Here is a 16,034-nt window from a genome sequence, read left to right as displayed (position 1 = left end):
AAATGTAGAGTTCTAATTAAATATAAAACTGTTCCATCTTTCCTTCATCGGTACTCCATCATTTGTAATTTGGAGTCAGGTAATTATTTCCACACACATGCTATTGTTTATATGGGAGGATCTGGTCTTAATTCAATGAACCACCATAAATTTACTAAAACAACTATGTCAGCTAAAGTGCCCGGAGCCTCACTTCCAAAGAGAAAATCTGGCAATAATTAGTGAACATTTGGTAAACTGCACTGCATAGAGATGCCAGACATGCCTGCTTGATTACTGTCTTCACCGGATATTTACCTTGAGTTCGGTACGGTAGATCTCCACCTCTTTGACGTCTGTCGGGACTTTGTGAACGTCACGGAGGCGGTCCTCGTACTTCTTTAGCACGTCCTCTGCCCCTTGCGTGTTACGGACCACAACATCTACTGTCTTTAGTCTGAAGAAGAAGAAGACGAGGAAGGGCAGAGAGAGAGGTATAAACAATAATATTTAGACTTTTTGTCATGTCATAATTAACTACACAATAACAATATTTAGTTGAGAGCATTCCATTTCACAGACATACAGTGCAAAAGAACAAAAGTGCCTTGTTTTCTGTCGTCATTAGCATGATACAGTGGGAGAGGAGACACTGTGTAGGTCTACACTTACTTCTCCAGGTAGATGGTGGACAGACTGTAGACTTGATCCATCTTCTGCAAGGTGATGTCCAGCTCGGAACGCAGCACTGGACTGCTAGCCTGCTCGGGTGCTGCCAAGACCTCCTCAGCTTTTCCTGCCACGACATCCAGATTCTTCTTGATGCCCTGCAGCTTAGTATGATCTTTCTGTGGACGAAACAATGTCAAAAATTCACTGAGCAAAATTTCTCCTCGCTGGGAAGCGTCCTGTGAAGAAACTGGAGGCCTATGTCTTTGCCTGACGCTGATCTAAAAACCAAAAACATAAATGTTCTCTTAACTGGATCCCTGTATTCCAAGGAACTAACCTGTACCTGCTCTCCCCGTGGCCTGAGGGACCCCAGCAAGTCATAGAGGAACAGAAGAGAGAGGAGCCCCAAAAGCAAGAGCCCCACTGCAGACCAGCAGAACTGGAGAGGAGACGGGGGCCCCTCGAGCACCTCGCCCTCTGAATCCATGCAGGACGGCAGCGAGGGGAAAGAGGCTACAATAATGACTAGCCCGCCCGCCTGCCTGTGCTAAACTGGGAGAGAAGCACCGAAAACAGCCTCTCTCTGTTCCTGTTCGCCCTGGCAGCGGGAGAGAGAGAGAGCACTGGAAACGGTGAGCATGGCATTTCATAATGTGACCCACCCCCCTCTCCGCTGCCCGCCTCTGCCCACTGTGGTCCGCCTTTCCTCCCTCCCTTCCTTCTCTGAGTCACCGCTCATCCCCCCCCCCCCCCCAACTCCAGCGCAGCACCAGTACACTCCCGACTCTATCTCTCCGGACATTCTTTCTCCCTCTCTCCCCATCCTGTGGTTATCTCTGCCCGGTGACTCCTGCTAAACGTCTACATCAGCCTCTCCATCTGTCTCCCTCTCCATATCTGTTACGATGCACTCAGCCTCACCACCCTCCTTAATGGCATCATTCATTGTTTGTGGTGCCACCCTGTGACTTGCTATCCGCTCAACTCTCAACCCCACGCCCCCCCCCCCCCCCACACCACCACAGATGTTTCTTATAATTATGTCAACTGGAACACACGTGTCTTATCTGAGAATACAATTCCCTGCCCCTTCCCCCCCCTAAAAAACTCTATTCATTAAAAACAAAACCAGTTTCATTCTGCACGAGGGAGTATTACATCTGGAACCATGAATATTCCATTCAATACCAACAATCCACCACTAGATGGCCCTGGTTTTCCATCAAACTCCCTAATAGAGTTCAGTGCATCCAACACTTGCTCTTGCATTGCCTTGGTCTTGCTCTTTAGAAGAAGATATTATGGAGAAATACAGCACGCAGTACAGAATATATATATAACAAGGGTACCGTTTGTTCGGCAGTCTTTCGGAAACAGTCCTTCAGTGGGTCCTTATCCACAGGCTGGCGCATCCTGGCGATGGTGCGAGACTCAACGTCCTCGATCTGCAGACGCAGGTCTTTGACCTGAGTGATGTAGGTCTTAGACACAGACTCATCCTTTTCACCTGTGGACATGCACAGTGAAGAGAACATTCAATAAGGACTGTTCAATCAGTACTCGGGAAACCGACAAACTGCTGTGAAAACCACACGAAGGAGTGGTGCAGACGACACAGTCTATGGCACTCCTGTACCTGTGCAACCAACATGCATGTGTTTCAACAGTGTCAAGGAGCCTGACAAGCGTTCAACCAAAGCCGTCTAGAGTTAGAGGAGGGTTTCCTCTGCCAAGTACAACCTCTGGCTTTAGTATAATGCGTAATCGCTTACTATTTCTAAAGGCACACATCAAATAAGCGACTTGCAGTGGATGTGTGTTTCTCTCATTGTGAAGACAAATATAACAGTTTACTAAAGAACGGCCAACATGTAATGACGAGCAAAACACATTCATTCAACTCATGTCCACTATAACGAAAGACAAACATAAAAGACAAACATATTGACTTGACAAAACACATGCGTACATACACTACAGAAGACCAGTTAGTGAAACTAACGTGACATGATGGATGGGATGGATTGATTATGGCAAACATAATGGTGACACAAACTGATCGTAGATCATTTCACTCATGGTGTAGAAGCTTGGCGCATTATCAACGGCAGTGAGAGCAGCCCCATAGCATTTGGCTTTTACACTTACCCTTCGCTTTGGCCACAGTTCCTGTAATATGAATTTCATAGTTATCTTAACGTCCTGAGCCTCACCCACAATCGATTACACAAGAGCACTCTGACACTATGCAGGTTCTCAGTAAAAAAACTGGTTAGACTGAGCATAGAGCGGAATGAGCCACAGAGGGAAGCCATAGAGGAAATAAGTTCATAACAGAATGCTTTACCTTGTTCGCATGTGCGCAGCAGGTTCTCGTAGTGTTGCGAGGTCTTCTTGTAGTCGGCCTCGATCTGCATGCGGTCGTCCGCCCCGAAGAGCTGCGAATCCTGGCTGTCCCTCAGGAAGTCCTGATAGTGCATCTCCAGGTTCCTCAGAGTCAGCCTGTACTCCTCCGTTCTCATGCTCTTGAACTAGAGAGAGGAAGCGGTGGATTGGATTAGGGCTAGGGTTAATAAAGGTCAGAGCGGGCACAGGGAAGAGGGATCAGCTCCGTAAACTGAGGCTAAGCACTCGGAGCATGTTTCAATTGAATTGCAGGTGTCCATTTCAGCACACTCGGTTAATCCTTTTTTAACACGTGATTTTGTTTCTTGGTCAGTAGCGAGCAAGCACGGACAGTCTGTATACCCAACTGTAAAAAACACTCAACGAATTTGGCTAGGCTAATTTAATTGGCAAGAGGCCTTCAGGATCACTTAATTTAACACACTTGTGACATGTTTACATGGACCCTTACTATAAATAACTACGGTTGTGCCATACCACACGAGCCAGGCATAGAAACCTAAACACTTAACATATATACATTCCATCTACATTTGCACTTAAAGTGACAGACATTATTGACAGAAATACTTTTTCTTTCTTGTATGAGAGGCGGCGGGGAGCTCACCATGACTACGTTCCAGGAGCGGATGAGTGTGATGTCCTTCATCAGGTACTGCCACGCCAGGAGGCTCCTCATGTTGATGTGCAGACTCTGCCAGTGGATCGTCATCTGCTGGAGGCTGGAGTCCAGGCTGATGAAGACAAAAGTACAGGTTTCAAATGTTTGAAGTCTACACTGGGGACACCCCAAGGCATAACTTTTTGCACCTGACAAAATAGCAAAATAGGAAGAGTCGATGGCCTAAGCCGACATCATGGAGAAATTAGCTCACTTGCTCTTAGTTTTCAGTAAACTTCAGCTGACTCAACTAATGAAGTCTTGTACCCAGATTTGAATCTAACAACTAGGGCATGTTTAAGTGACGAGAAAATGTTGACGTTAGGAGCATATGATCTCCAGGCAGTACTGTGCACCCCTGAGTTGAAAGTACTGTTCATATTTGATACTTACTTGGACACACTATCTACAGCTTCCTTGTTGACAGGTGGGACGAGGAAGCACACGGAGGGAACAACAGCTTCATCACCAGAGCGATTCAGCACCTTCCACTTGAAGGGCTGGGAGTTGTTGAGGAGAGCACACTCGTCTCCTTTGTGCACTGTGATCTAAACACATACAAGCGACACAAAGAACGAGTTATACATCTAACTGGTATTTTATGCATTCCAGTTTAAATCTCAATCCAGGAATACATTTAGTATATTTTCCAATATAGCAATACATTATGAAATATATTCTTAGCTATACATCATTATCACATTTAAATCTATATGCTATAATTATCTAAAACATTGCTGCTTTTGTGTAAAGTACTATATTTGAGGGCTCCTTATATATTTTACATGCCAAATAAATACCACATAGACCAGAAAATAAACTCTTGTTTAGGGCTCTGTGTGTGAGGGTTTGGTCCTACCTCCATCTGCTTGAAGTCACACACAGCCTGAATGGGGAATTTGCCCTTGATGGGAATGGTTGGGTTTCGTGGCTTCAGCTGAATAATGGTCTTTGCCCGCTTGCTCAGGCTGGCGATCTGGCTCTTCAACTCATTGAGCTGCTCTTTCTCCTCCTGTGCAGCAAAAATTGTCAAAAATCATTTCAAACTCATCACAAGTGACAGCAGATGAGATGCACACTTAACCACCTTTGGAACAGTTAAACATAAGGAAAGTGTAGAGAAGAGACACAAATATTTCATACCACGGCATCCTGCAGAAGGTCTTCCAGACGCGTTGCCGTGGTGGAGCGATCACATGTGTACTTCTTCTTCATGGTCTCCTGTCTCTTCTTCAACGTCTCCTCGGTCTCCTTCACGTCGGCGAAGAACTGGGTAGCAGGAGACAGCAGTGAGCATGGCACATAGGGTGTGGTCCACAGGTGGTGAGATTTACATATAGATTAAAACGAACGGGTGGTGGTGTATTCATCAGAGCAGGGGTTTTCAACCAGGGGTCCCCTGGTGGTCCGCGACGGCATTGCAGGGGGTCCGCGACATGAGCCTATGTTGATCAGTTCACCATTGACTTTTTTTATTTTTATAAATATACCTGGGCCCGTCGACATATTTATGTCTGAATAGCCAAGTCGCATTGCCCAAAATACTGATGTAGACCCATATTCAGCAAAGAAATTAAACTGACAAGTGTTATAGGCAGAATATGTGTGCGGGGGGAGGGGGCGTGGCGGCGGCGGTTACAAACATGAAAAAGAAGGGTAGGGGACTGTAAAATGTTTTAGGAATCACTGGCACATCAGTGGGCCGCGGATTACTTTCTGGTCAGAATGGTGGTCCCTGGGACAAAACCAGTTGAAAACCCCTGCATCAGAGGAATGGCCATTCATTCCCTTACCTGGTAATGGGCCGTGTTCTCTTTGAGGTGAGCTTCGATGCAGCAGCACAGCTGGAGGATCCAACTCCACTGAGTCTGTAGCGCTGCTGTGAAAGCCTTTGGAAGGAATAGAGATAAAAAGTCAATCAGAGAGTACAGACCTTGGGCTAGCATCTGGATTAATGACCAGTCGTCCTGTGTCCGCCATCCGCTGTGGGGCCACGGGCCCTCGCTTACCTCCACTGTCGCCTTGCCCGGGTGGCCCTCTTTGATGAGCTTGTCTCCGGTGGCCTGGATCTCATTGACCTTCCTCTCTCTGCCCTCAAGGTCCCTCATCAGTCCCTGTGGGGCACAGAGGCATCACTATAGACACCTTTGAAGCATCTCTGGAGCTTAGCTGGTATTGACAACCTCAGGCTAAAAGATTCAGTAACCTACGGGTCCATGCAGTAAGTACGTGTGTCGAGGGCCAATGCAGTCGGTACTGAAGGACAAATCGTTTTTTAAAACTTACAGAGTAGTTCTCTTTCTTTGCTGCCATGTTGGAGTTGCGGTCGCTCCAATCAAAGTTGACCTCCTCCTCTTCTTTGTCGTTGAGCCACATCAGCTCCTTGGTGGCAGCAGTGACGTAGGCGTGGAGTTGATCCAGGTTGCGGAGACGAGACTTAGATGAGTTCTGCGAGGACAAAGACACGCAGTTAGATTTCAGACAGGTAAGAGGGACAATCATTCGAAGGGACTGGGCAAAAACAGAGAGACATTTATTTTTGTTAAAAGAAGTACCCACCAAAAGCTTGGCATACTGGAGATCCAGCTTGCCGAGGTACTCTCTGTATGTGCCCTTGCTAATTGGTGACAGCTGGCTCTGAAAGACAGAAGGTGAGAGGAACGATTAACATCATTTCCAGTAGGATGCCTGCTCATGTGTTTATTATCATTCTGGAGGACCAGGACCACACCATTTCCATCCTGGGAGGAGAAGTGGGCATCTGGGCATTCTCCTTGACAACAGATTGAACTGGAAATGTAACACTGAGGCTGTCTATGGGAAGGGGAAGGGACAGAGCAGATTCTACTTCTTAAGGAAGCGCTGGTCCTTCAATGTGTGCATCAAGATGTTGCTTATCTTTTACCACTCTGTTGTTGCAAGTGCAATTTTCTTTGCAGCCATCTGATAAAGAAGGCTGGCTCTGTGCCCCTAGTTGGTTGTTGAGAGAAGGATGTTGCACAAACGGCTCAGCATAACGGACAACATTACACATCCTACTGGTCGCACAGCAGTGATTTCAGTTGGAGGCCCCTTCAACTCAGCTGTAATAGGGACCGCTACAGGAAGTCAGTCCTCCCACACCACAATAGCAATATATAATGACTCCCATCTGTGCCAGGAGAGGAGGCTTATCCTCTGAATGGCAATGCACAATGCACATTCTACATTAGAATTAGAGCTATATCTCAAATTCTATTTTTGTATTCTATTTATTGTATCTAGTAGTATAGTAGTTTGTGTAATATACATTTATTAATACTGCACTTTTGACCTACCTCAGTGTTTGTTTTTGTGTAAGTTATGTATGTTTTGTGAGTTATGTGATTTTCCCCTTTGGGGATCAGTCAATCAATCCATCTATCTATCAATCTATCCAAAGGACACCAAAGCTAAATTAACTTCCTCTTTGACAATAAATCATTGTGTTATCTGATGGATATCAGCTCTCTCAATGCTAATTACCTCGTCGGCTCGTGCCCGCTCAATCTTGGTGCGGAAGTCCTCCACGGTCTGGTGCAGGCCTCTGTGGCTGCCCAGCTGCGACTCCACGGTGGGCAGGTCGGAGCCCCACTCGCCCCCATCGATGCGGCGCTGGTTCTCCTCCACCCAGGCCAGCAGGTCCTGGGTGTAGCGGAGGGTGACCTCGTCCAGCTCTGGGCGCCCCTTCATGGTTGACCTCTGCTGGCTGACCATGGATGACTGCTGGCTGACCATAGTTGACTGCTGGCTGACCATGGTGGCCTGGGCACCTGACCTCAGGCGGAGATTGTAATCGCTGCGCAGGTTGACCAGACGCTCGTGCAGACGGTAAACCCTGCGATGGAAACATATGATAGGATCATTCAAGTGTGCAATTGAAAGGGTCTTCAACAGGTGAACATCCTTTCCAGGTCCTTTTTCCATATAAAAAGGGCTCTTTGTAACTCTAAAGCATTCGTTAGAGCTTAGGAATCAGCTGTGGCTAAAGCTAGTAGCCTCATTAACATTTTGCCTTTGTAGAACGTGTAATAATCTTCAATCAGTGGTAAAGTGAGGCATATCAAAGTGTTCGAGTTTAAGTTCCATTCGAACACTACATTATTAACAACTTACCTGCGGTACATTTGCTCTGCCTGCAGGTGGCGTCCGTCTTTGAGGATCTGCACGTCGTTGAAGAGCAGGCGGATCATGCCGTCAGCTTTGTCCAGGTCTCGCTCCACCTCAGCAGCGTGCAGGGCGGATTTTCCTGCGCTCAGGAGACGGATGTCCTGCAGGAGAGACACACATACACTTCCAATCAGCACACGTCACAGGTCACTCTCCCCACATAGCCCAGCTAACCCAGCCGTAGGCTGCACCCACTGATTGACTTTTGGGAAATGACCCTCCTCTGACTAAGGCTATGAGAGCCAGCCGGAATGACGGTGTGTCTGGCGTTATTAAGTTAGCAATTAGAAACTCCAGTTTGTTTGTCTGGACTCATCAGCGGAATGGAATGTGCTCTTAGTGTGCAATTTGAGGAGAGTGATTGAATAAGAGCAGTGTTGGGAGGCTGACTGGGATTACTGTGTGGTCTTCTAAGGGGAGAGGCTGCATGACAGGCCTGTCCTGAGGTGTCTGTGCATGCAGCCCTGGTCGACCCCAAACACAGCTAGCAGCGGCGGGTAGACTCACCGACTGCAGGAGGCTCTCCAGCTGGTTCAGCTGCTCCTCACACACACCGGACTCCATCTGGACCTTGCCCACAATCCTCTGTAGCCGCTCAAGCCTGCGTCAAACAAAGGGACGTTAGGAGACATGTTAGCTTCAGAGTTCACCTAAGAGCAGGCTTTCCCACACAACTGGTGGTTATGACGATCGTTTTACAACTGGAAGACAAACAGGCTGTGTAAGTGAGAGGTTTCCATGACTATGTTTAGGAATGCACATTCATTGTGGCTAAATGACTCGACTCTAACATTCACGGATATAAATATGCTTAGCATGGACATTTTAGGAAACATTTAAAATAGATATCCAAGCAACAATTCATTTCAAATATAAAATACATAATTTCAGATTGTTTAAGTGACAAAACATACATAGCAAGCTTCAAGCTTGCGTATTTCCAGTAAATGTATACATGTTTACACAGTTTGTATATAAATATACATGTATACAGACAAAAAGCAAGTATGATGAACCAAACCAAACAAATGACCACACAATGACCACTCACTGCTTCTTTCTCCTTCGCCCGAGCAAATACTCTAATCTATAAACGTCTGTCACGAACGCCATGTTCTCCAGTGGTTCATCTAAGAATCCTGGGTACAGAGACGGGCTGGTCCTTATAAAGTCCTACAGCATCGCGGCACAGAGACATCCGCTGTCCAGCAGACATGGGAGTGGAATGGGCCAGACGTTTCGCGTCGCTGGGTCACCTATTCCACTGCCCCAGTGGAGCACTGTGCAGCGCGAGCTGGCCCGTCCAGACGCAGCTAACGAGGCAGGCAGTCTTGTGACGGAGGGCCAGCCCATTTGTTCCCAGACGCGTCCTGTGTCTCCATATCTGCAGTCCGAGTCAGCCGACGGCAATATGAATCTCGGATTTTGATATGATTATATGCCGACCTTTTAACTTATCCAATTACTTACTGTCTGCAGTAATGTCGCCAAAGTTTCGATCTGTGGCTAACAAATCTTATATGGTTTCCTGTCATGTTTTCATTAGGAAGGAAATATTCCCAAAAAACTGGTGGGCTCACACCCTACCAATGATTTTAAATGGGAATGATAAAAGTTATGTCATTTAACCATCTTGCATTCTGAAAGATGTGAGTGTAACGAGGGATGAGAGAGAAGTATTCTTTTGTCAACCATTTCTTTTTTTTTATGCTCCCAGATTACAAGGCTTAAATAACATGATAGAGGAACAAAATCTTCTCATCATAGCCCTACATATCCTAAAAGTGTTGTGTCTCTTATTTACTGTATCAGTACACATTTACATTACATTTAGTCATTTAGCAGACGCTTTTATCCAAAGCGACTTACAAGGATGTGTACACATTTTACATTTACACTGATGGCACACTGCACATCAGGAGCAATTAGGGGTTCAGTGTCTTGCTCAAGGACGCTTCGACAGGGAATCGAACTAGCAACCTTCTGATTACTAACCGACTTATCTACCTCCTGTACCATTGTCGCCCCTACGTACAACACCGATTACAAAATCCACAATTAAAAAAATAAAAAACGGACTAGGCGCGGGCCAGAAAACCACAGAACTGTGGTTTGAATTTTCCAGACAATTGCATTTATCTATAAATGCAACCTCAGTGATGACTGACTGACTGACTGAAAATGACACCTTAGCAAAATCAACATGTTCTGCCAAACTGTCTTACATAACAGGGGAGGGAGGGGGGGGGGGCATATCAAAATACACTGCCAATTCAGAATGGTAGCGGGGTAAGGTCTGTTTTAGGCAGTCAAGAATTACAGTATGCTATTGTGAATCGTTGCCTCCCTTTGTGAGATGATGAGGGGCTGGGTTAGTGTATTTCACCTCTGTGGTCCCCCACTGCTCTCTCACCTTTCAAACTCAATCCTGAGCAGTTTTTCTCTCTCAAGGATGGACACGTGCAGGCGACCCCATTCCTTCTCCACATCAATAGGGTGGTAACCTGGGGGAACCTTGATTTGACCAGCCTGAACGGCACCCTGTGGAGGTCAGTGAGATATGGAGAAATGAGTACAGGATATTGAACAGAATAAAGATCAGAGCTGTATAGTCATGTAGATCACAATATGTTGAAACATGCATAAATACAGAATTAATATACTAAAGGTCCCTGCTTTGTACACAGAGTATAACTAATGCTCTAAAAAGACATTGCTTGGCTTGTGTGCATTGTTTAACATTGTTGTGTGCATACATGATGTTTGTTTGATTGATTGATGAAGATTGATCACAAACCTCAAAGGACTGGTAGATATGTTTGGAGCGGTTCTTGTCAGATTCCTTTGCTGGGAGCTCTGTCTCTTTGAATTTCAGGAATTGGCGCCAAAGGATCTGGAAAGAGGACAATTTACATTTATTGAAAAACAAAAACTTTAAGTACGGCTTTAAAGTGTTCCCAAAGACTTAGATGCACCACTTTAAGCGGATGTGCTTTGTTTTTGGATTTCAAAGACCTAACAGAGATTGTTTGGGCAAAGGGATGCTCACTGACTTGACATTCTAGATTAACATGCTAACCGCTGCATGAGTGTAACAGTTGTCACCTGTAACATTGAACATGTAAATTACATTACAAGATACTAGAACAGGTTTCATTTCCTCGAATGAGTTTCGAATTCTCAAACTCCTGTCACTAGTGGCTATTGGGTCCACATGTTAACGTTAATCTAAGAAGCTTTAATGAAGTAGATGTGTGCTTGTGTGTTCATCATTTCACTCAGGGATGGCCAATAAGGGGCAATTCAGACATCCTTTAATTTCACTATATACTATCTCAAAACTACTCAGCATTAGCTTCTATTAGCCTCTATGCTCACCTACAGACCATCTACATGTAACCAGGTGAAACAGCTGTGGCTGCACCTTCTTTGTGTTTGCATGGAGCTGCTCATCCCTTTGTCTCTTTATGAAGTGATCTGTACAGGGTGTGGTGGCACATCCCTCACTGAATTACAGGCCTGGGGCTTTGATATTCCCTGAGCGAAAGCAGGCACCGCCCTAATGGGATCGGCCCGGTACAGTCTATGACAATGAGATCATTTCAGCCTGGTTCTGAGATGAAGTGGCATAATTGCTCCTCTTGATCTGGCATGGAATGACAAGAAGAACGCGTTTCTGCACGCCATGATTTTTTGATTGAAATGTCAAGACTGTGAGCCCACAGCAGAAAGGATTGCATGCCAGATCAACTTTCTTTGGAGAGAAAATAGCGTTTTAACCCCGGAGACGTGAACATGGAACTGAAACATGTTGCAAAAAGCCTGCTGGGCATTCCCCTAAATATGCCCGTTCAATATTTCCAGGAATATACAGGCATACAAGGGTCACCTCAGACCCGTTCACATGAAAGTGATTTACTGTACCTGTTTCATGCTAAATTAATGGCAGTCACATTCTTTGTAATTCTAGTTGATACCCAGTACATCATAAAACACAACATCGCTAAGGCTACATTGTTGCTAATAGAAGTTCCATTGATATTCAGAGACATTGCCGAATACTATGAAGAGTGTTGCCAGTCATAAGATGCCGGTCATAAAGTATTGAATGCACCATTAGTGACAGAATGAAACCGTAGGACTCACCTCCACTTCCTCGTAGCTGGCGGGGAACTTTCGCTCCTCGAAGTAGTGGATATGATGGCGCATCCACTGCAGCAGAATGGTGATCAGCTCGTAATACTCCTGCCAGCGCAGCTCCAGCTCCTGTGGGAATCACCGTGTGAAACAAACACACAAACACACACACACACACACACACAGACACACACACACACACACACACACACACACACACACAGACAGAAACAAATTCAACAACAGACAGGGACTGCCTTTTCTCTCCAAAACCCTAATTCACTAACTCACACACCATGCTTACTCAATTAGGTGTTGACAGTCCAGGCCTTGTCTGACCACGCACATATAAAGGAGGGAGAATGGTGGAGGCAGTCGAGAGGATGGAAAAACAAGAAAACACTGGCAGATACACTAGTGCAGCCTGGCACTTCAACTGAGGGGACCCCATTCACCTAAACACGAGTTGCACGTTAGGTGGTTATGTTTGCCATTGTTTCCAGGGCCTAAGCTGTGTACCGGCCAGGAAAGGGTGAGTGTGTGTGTGTGTGTGTGTGTGTGTGTGTGTGTGTGTGTGTGTGTGTGTGTGTGTGTGTGTGTGTGTGTGTGTGTGTTTGTGTGGTGCTGGCTCTCTCTCTGGGGTGAAGCCACAGCAGAGAAGTGAAAGCCATGAGCTTCTGATTTCCTCAAGTTCTCAAGACTCCAGATCACAGGACACCCTCTATCTTTTGATCAAGAAATAGCGCCGCAATGACTTCAGCTGTGCAAGCAACAACAAACCGCTATTTCTTTTTTTTAAATGCATTTACGTCGAAAGGCCACATATGTCTTCCTTCACCCTGACATACATATATGACATAGGACAACATAGTTTACCTCAGTTTGGGCGATATTTGTGTGAATGGGGCAGTGGGTTAGCCCCTTGAGCATGTGGCTAATGGTTGTAAGCTAATTATTCTATCTGTGGAAATGCCAGGGACCCATTCTCCAGGAGGGATATGGCATGGAAACAGTCTATGTACAGCTGGCAAGACAGATGACCTTCAGGAACTTCATTCATAAAATAAGCGCAAGATTTGATTTGCTTTTCAGAACTACTACGTATCTGATGACCCTGGTGTAAAGGGGACAGCCCACTATTGCGGGAGGAAATGAACAGATGATTGAACTCTGTAAAGTTATTGACTGTTTTATGCAAATAACAAAACTTTGCTTACATTGGCCTTAATGCCATCCTGGGCATCAGGGACACGGGGCATGGCATCATAAAGGGAAGACACATAGGTGATGATTGACTTCTCATCAGGGTGTGGCACATCAACATCTGAAAAATAAACACAAATGTATTATTTACTTGCATGGCCTTGACCAGACATACACCATCACAGGATTAATGCCTCAGGCAATGGGCTTTTCACCTCCAACATCAAAAATCATCAGCTAAACGATGACATGTACATGTCATTAATCGTACTGGGCTGGTACTGAAATAATAACGCCCAGAGCCACACCCTCCACTGAGTCATAGTCATAGCTGAGTCATAGTCATGGTTTACTGAGGTGGAAGATACATTCTCTGACTAAGCTTCTAACACAGCTTTCTATTCTTGGTGCTAGGAAAAAATAGCACCATAAATATAGTTAGAAACACCAACAATTACTGGAGACAAGAGACATAGCTGTTCACTGAGGACTGTACTTTGGCAGACATGTTGTGGTCTGATGACTTTGATTGAACAAAATTAGATTTCCTATCATGTTTACACAACACAAACGGTTCTGGCAGTACAGGTAGTCGCTACAAGCAGTAGGTGGTGACAGGATTCGACTTCAAGTGATTTAATTCAATTATCAGGGTCTTTACAACCACAGCACACAATAAATTAAATTGCGAAGCCGTTTTAACTTTGCTCTATTACTTTGATCTATACCTCTGCTTCACTGCTTTTATCTGCATATTTTGTCAGAAAATGTGTGTGTGTGTGTGTTTTATTAACCACCCTTAGCCCCACCAGGCACCCAACCAATCCAATCCTGCTGGAGAGGAGAGGGTGGGGACCGCGGTGCAGAACACGTACCCTCGGGGTCCAACAGGCGAGTCACGCCCAGGTCTTTCTCTGCAATGTTGAAAGCCTGCTCCAGGTTCTCGATGTTGTTCTGACGGAACACTTTAGTCATGTCAATGTACCGGGGTCTGGTAGGGAGAAAAAAACAGGAGTTACCATGACAGAAGATGGCAGCATATGTATCACATAAGAGGAAGGATTCATTTCATTCACACTGTTTATGACAAAACACACATGTATTTCTAGAAGCTTCCATCTCGATATATAGCAAAACACTGTTTGGTGTGTGGAGTTGCAAAGTGTTGTTGCACTGACTGTGTTTCTCATTCAGCACTCGAAAAAGAGTGGTAGTGCAGTATAGAAAGACTTCTACTTGTGCTTGGCTTCGGTAGAGTCAAGCTTTGGAAACACACAAGCTTTGGTCAGGTATGGTCAGTTTTGCAAACATAATTGGTTTATTGTGGAGATTTTACGCAAAAGAGTTGAAAACTGTATCCATCATGAAAGGTTAAGAAGAACAGGAAAAACATTCACTACAGCAGCATGGCAGTTTGAAGCTCTAAGTTATGAAGGTAATGCTGTAGGCCATAGGAATTGGAGAAGCACCTGCCCCTATAAATCAATGAGAACATCTGTCACCCCTGGGATACACAGGATCCCAAAAATGCCACCCTGATATCAAGTTGAAAGGAACATGCACTAAATAATGTATTACCCAACTAATGTATGAGCTCACATTTCTTTCCAATCAGATTCCTTTCTTCTGATATACTCTGTTTTCATATCACCTTACCCTCCAGAATGAAATGAAAACTCTCTCCTTTCTATGAGAGTTAAATGGAATAAAAGTAACAACTGTGAGAGTATGGTGTGTGTGTGCGTGTGTGTGTGTGTGTGCATCTATGTGTTGATGTGTGTGTGTGGGTGTGTGTGACGCTGCTGCATCTGTTAATGCACACAGACTGCGCGACGCGAAACCGACCCGTACAGCTCTTTGACGTGCAGAGTGGAGCGCACGGCGTAATGGTCTCCGGGGCTGGGCGGAGACGAGGAGTCTGAGCTGTGCACCTCCCTGAGGGATGGCTGCCTCACCGCTACCCGCTGCTGCTGCAGCTCCTCTCTCTGAGAGAGGCTGCGTGACTGCCTCAACCCTCCTCGAGGCTGAAGCTCCTCTCTCTGAGAGAGGCTGCGTGACTGCCTCACCGCTCCCCGCTGCTGCAGCTCCTCTCTCTGAGAGAGGCTGCGTGACCCCCGACCTTCTCGCACAGACTCCTCGCCCCCGCTGGACAAGCCCCCCGGACTCTGCGAGCCGCGGCCCGAGTCGTAGGAGCCCTCGGAGGGGATGTCCTCGCATAGCATGACCACGCGATCCTCCACATCGCTAACGCTAGCCAGGCTGCTGGAGGAGTTGCGCTTTTTGAATGTCAGCCTTCTCTTGAGGTTCTTTAGACTCATGGCTTCTTTGAGGAAAAATCTTTTTTTTATGGAAGAGATCCTCAGATGTCCTCTGAATGGATTGGAGTTGTTTTGTTTAAGTTTCACAGGCAGTCTACTAAGCTCTTTTTCCCATGGTTGTGGCAGATGTTTTTTTCTTTTTTTTTTTCATTCAGCAAGATCTTCCCACAGCATACATAACCCAAATCTGCTTTTGTTGTATCCGTCAACAAACGTCTGTACTGTCTCCTTTGTGCATTTGTGGGAGAGAAAAGAAAGCCTCCCTGTGGTGCAAAGACGCCAGTGCGGTAAATTTCTTCTTTTTCGTGATCCACACAGTCTTTTGAAGAACTCGGTCCCCTCGGTTATGACCCCTTAAACGCAGCTTGCATAAGTTTCTGTCAATGCTTTCGTAAGTTTCCAATGTCGCTTCTAACAAGTCTCGATGTTTTTTTTTCTGATCATGAAGAAGCAAAGCACGCTGCGATCCC

General features: G+C 45.7%; 1 protein-coding gene across 25 annotated transcripts in view; it reads right to left on the bottom strand.

The window, feature by feature from the left end:
- LOC105905367 (plectin-like) overlaps positions 1–16,034 on the bottom strand; it is a 155,747-nt gene that overhangs the window by 51,308 nt on the left and 88,405 nt on the right. For 22 of the 25 annotated variants that reach the window (XM_031576557.2, XM_031576559.2, XM_031576561.2 and 19 more), the window contains 21 exons: positions 14,122–14,237; positions 13,261–13,367; positions 12,053–12,172; positions 10,704–10,799; positions 10,320–10,447; positions 8,414–8,507; positions 7,853–8,007; positions 7,223–7,574; positions 6,278–6,355; positions 6,005–6,166; positions 5,728–5,832; positions 5,512–5,607; positions 4,862–4,987; positions 4,578–4,730; positions 4,112–4,266; positions 3,665–3,791; positions 2,999–3,182; positions 2,800–2,820; positions 2,001–2,158; positions 652–827; positions 298–436 (listed from right to left, as the gene is read on the bottom strand). In XM_031576557.2, the coding sequence (XP_031432417.1) occupies positions 298–436; positions 652–827; positions 2,001–2,158; positions 2,800–2,820; positions 2,999–3,182; positions 3,665–3,791; positions 4,112–4,266; positions 4,578–4,730; positions 4,862–4,987; positions 5,512–5,607; positions 5,728–5,832; positions 6,005–6,166; positions 6,278–6,355; positions 7,223–7,574; positions 7,853–8,007; positions 8,414–8,507; positions 10,320–10,447; positions 10,704–10,799; positions 12,053–12,172; positions 13,261–13,367; positions 14,122–14,237 (2,848 nt within the window). The remainder of the gene's footprint in view (positions 1–297; positions 437–651; positions 828–2,000; positions 2,159–2,799; positions 2,821–2,998; positions 3,183–3,664; positions 3,792–4,111; positions 4,267–4,577; positions 4,731–4,861; positions 4,988–5,511; positions 5,608–5,727; positions 5,833–6,004; positions 6,167–6,277; positions 6,356–7,222; positions 7,575–7,852; positions 8,008–8,413; positions 8,508–10,319; positions 10,448–10,703; positions 10,800–12,052; positions 12,173–13,260; positions 13,368–14,121; positions 14,238–16,034) is intronic. The other 3 variants (XM_031576549.2, XM_031576553.2, XM_031576562.2) reach the window with 1 other exon arrangement.

This window comes from Clupea harengus, chromosome 11 (genome assembly GCF_900700415.2).
Source record: "Clupea harengus chromosome 11, Ch_v2.0.2, whole genome shotgun sequence".
Taxonomy (NCBI): domain Eukaryota; kingdom Metazoa; phylum Chordata; class Actinopteri; order Clupeiformes; family Clupeidae; genus Clupea; species Clupea harengus.
The sequence above is the reverse complement of the archived record's forward strand: the minus strand, read 5'-3'. Positions and strand labels throughout refer to the sequence as shown.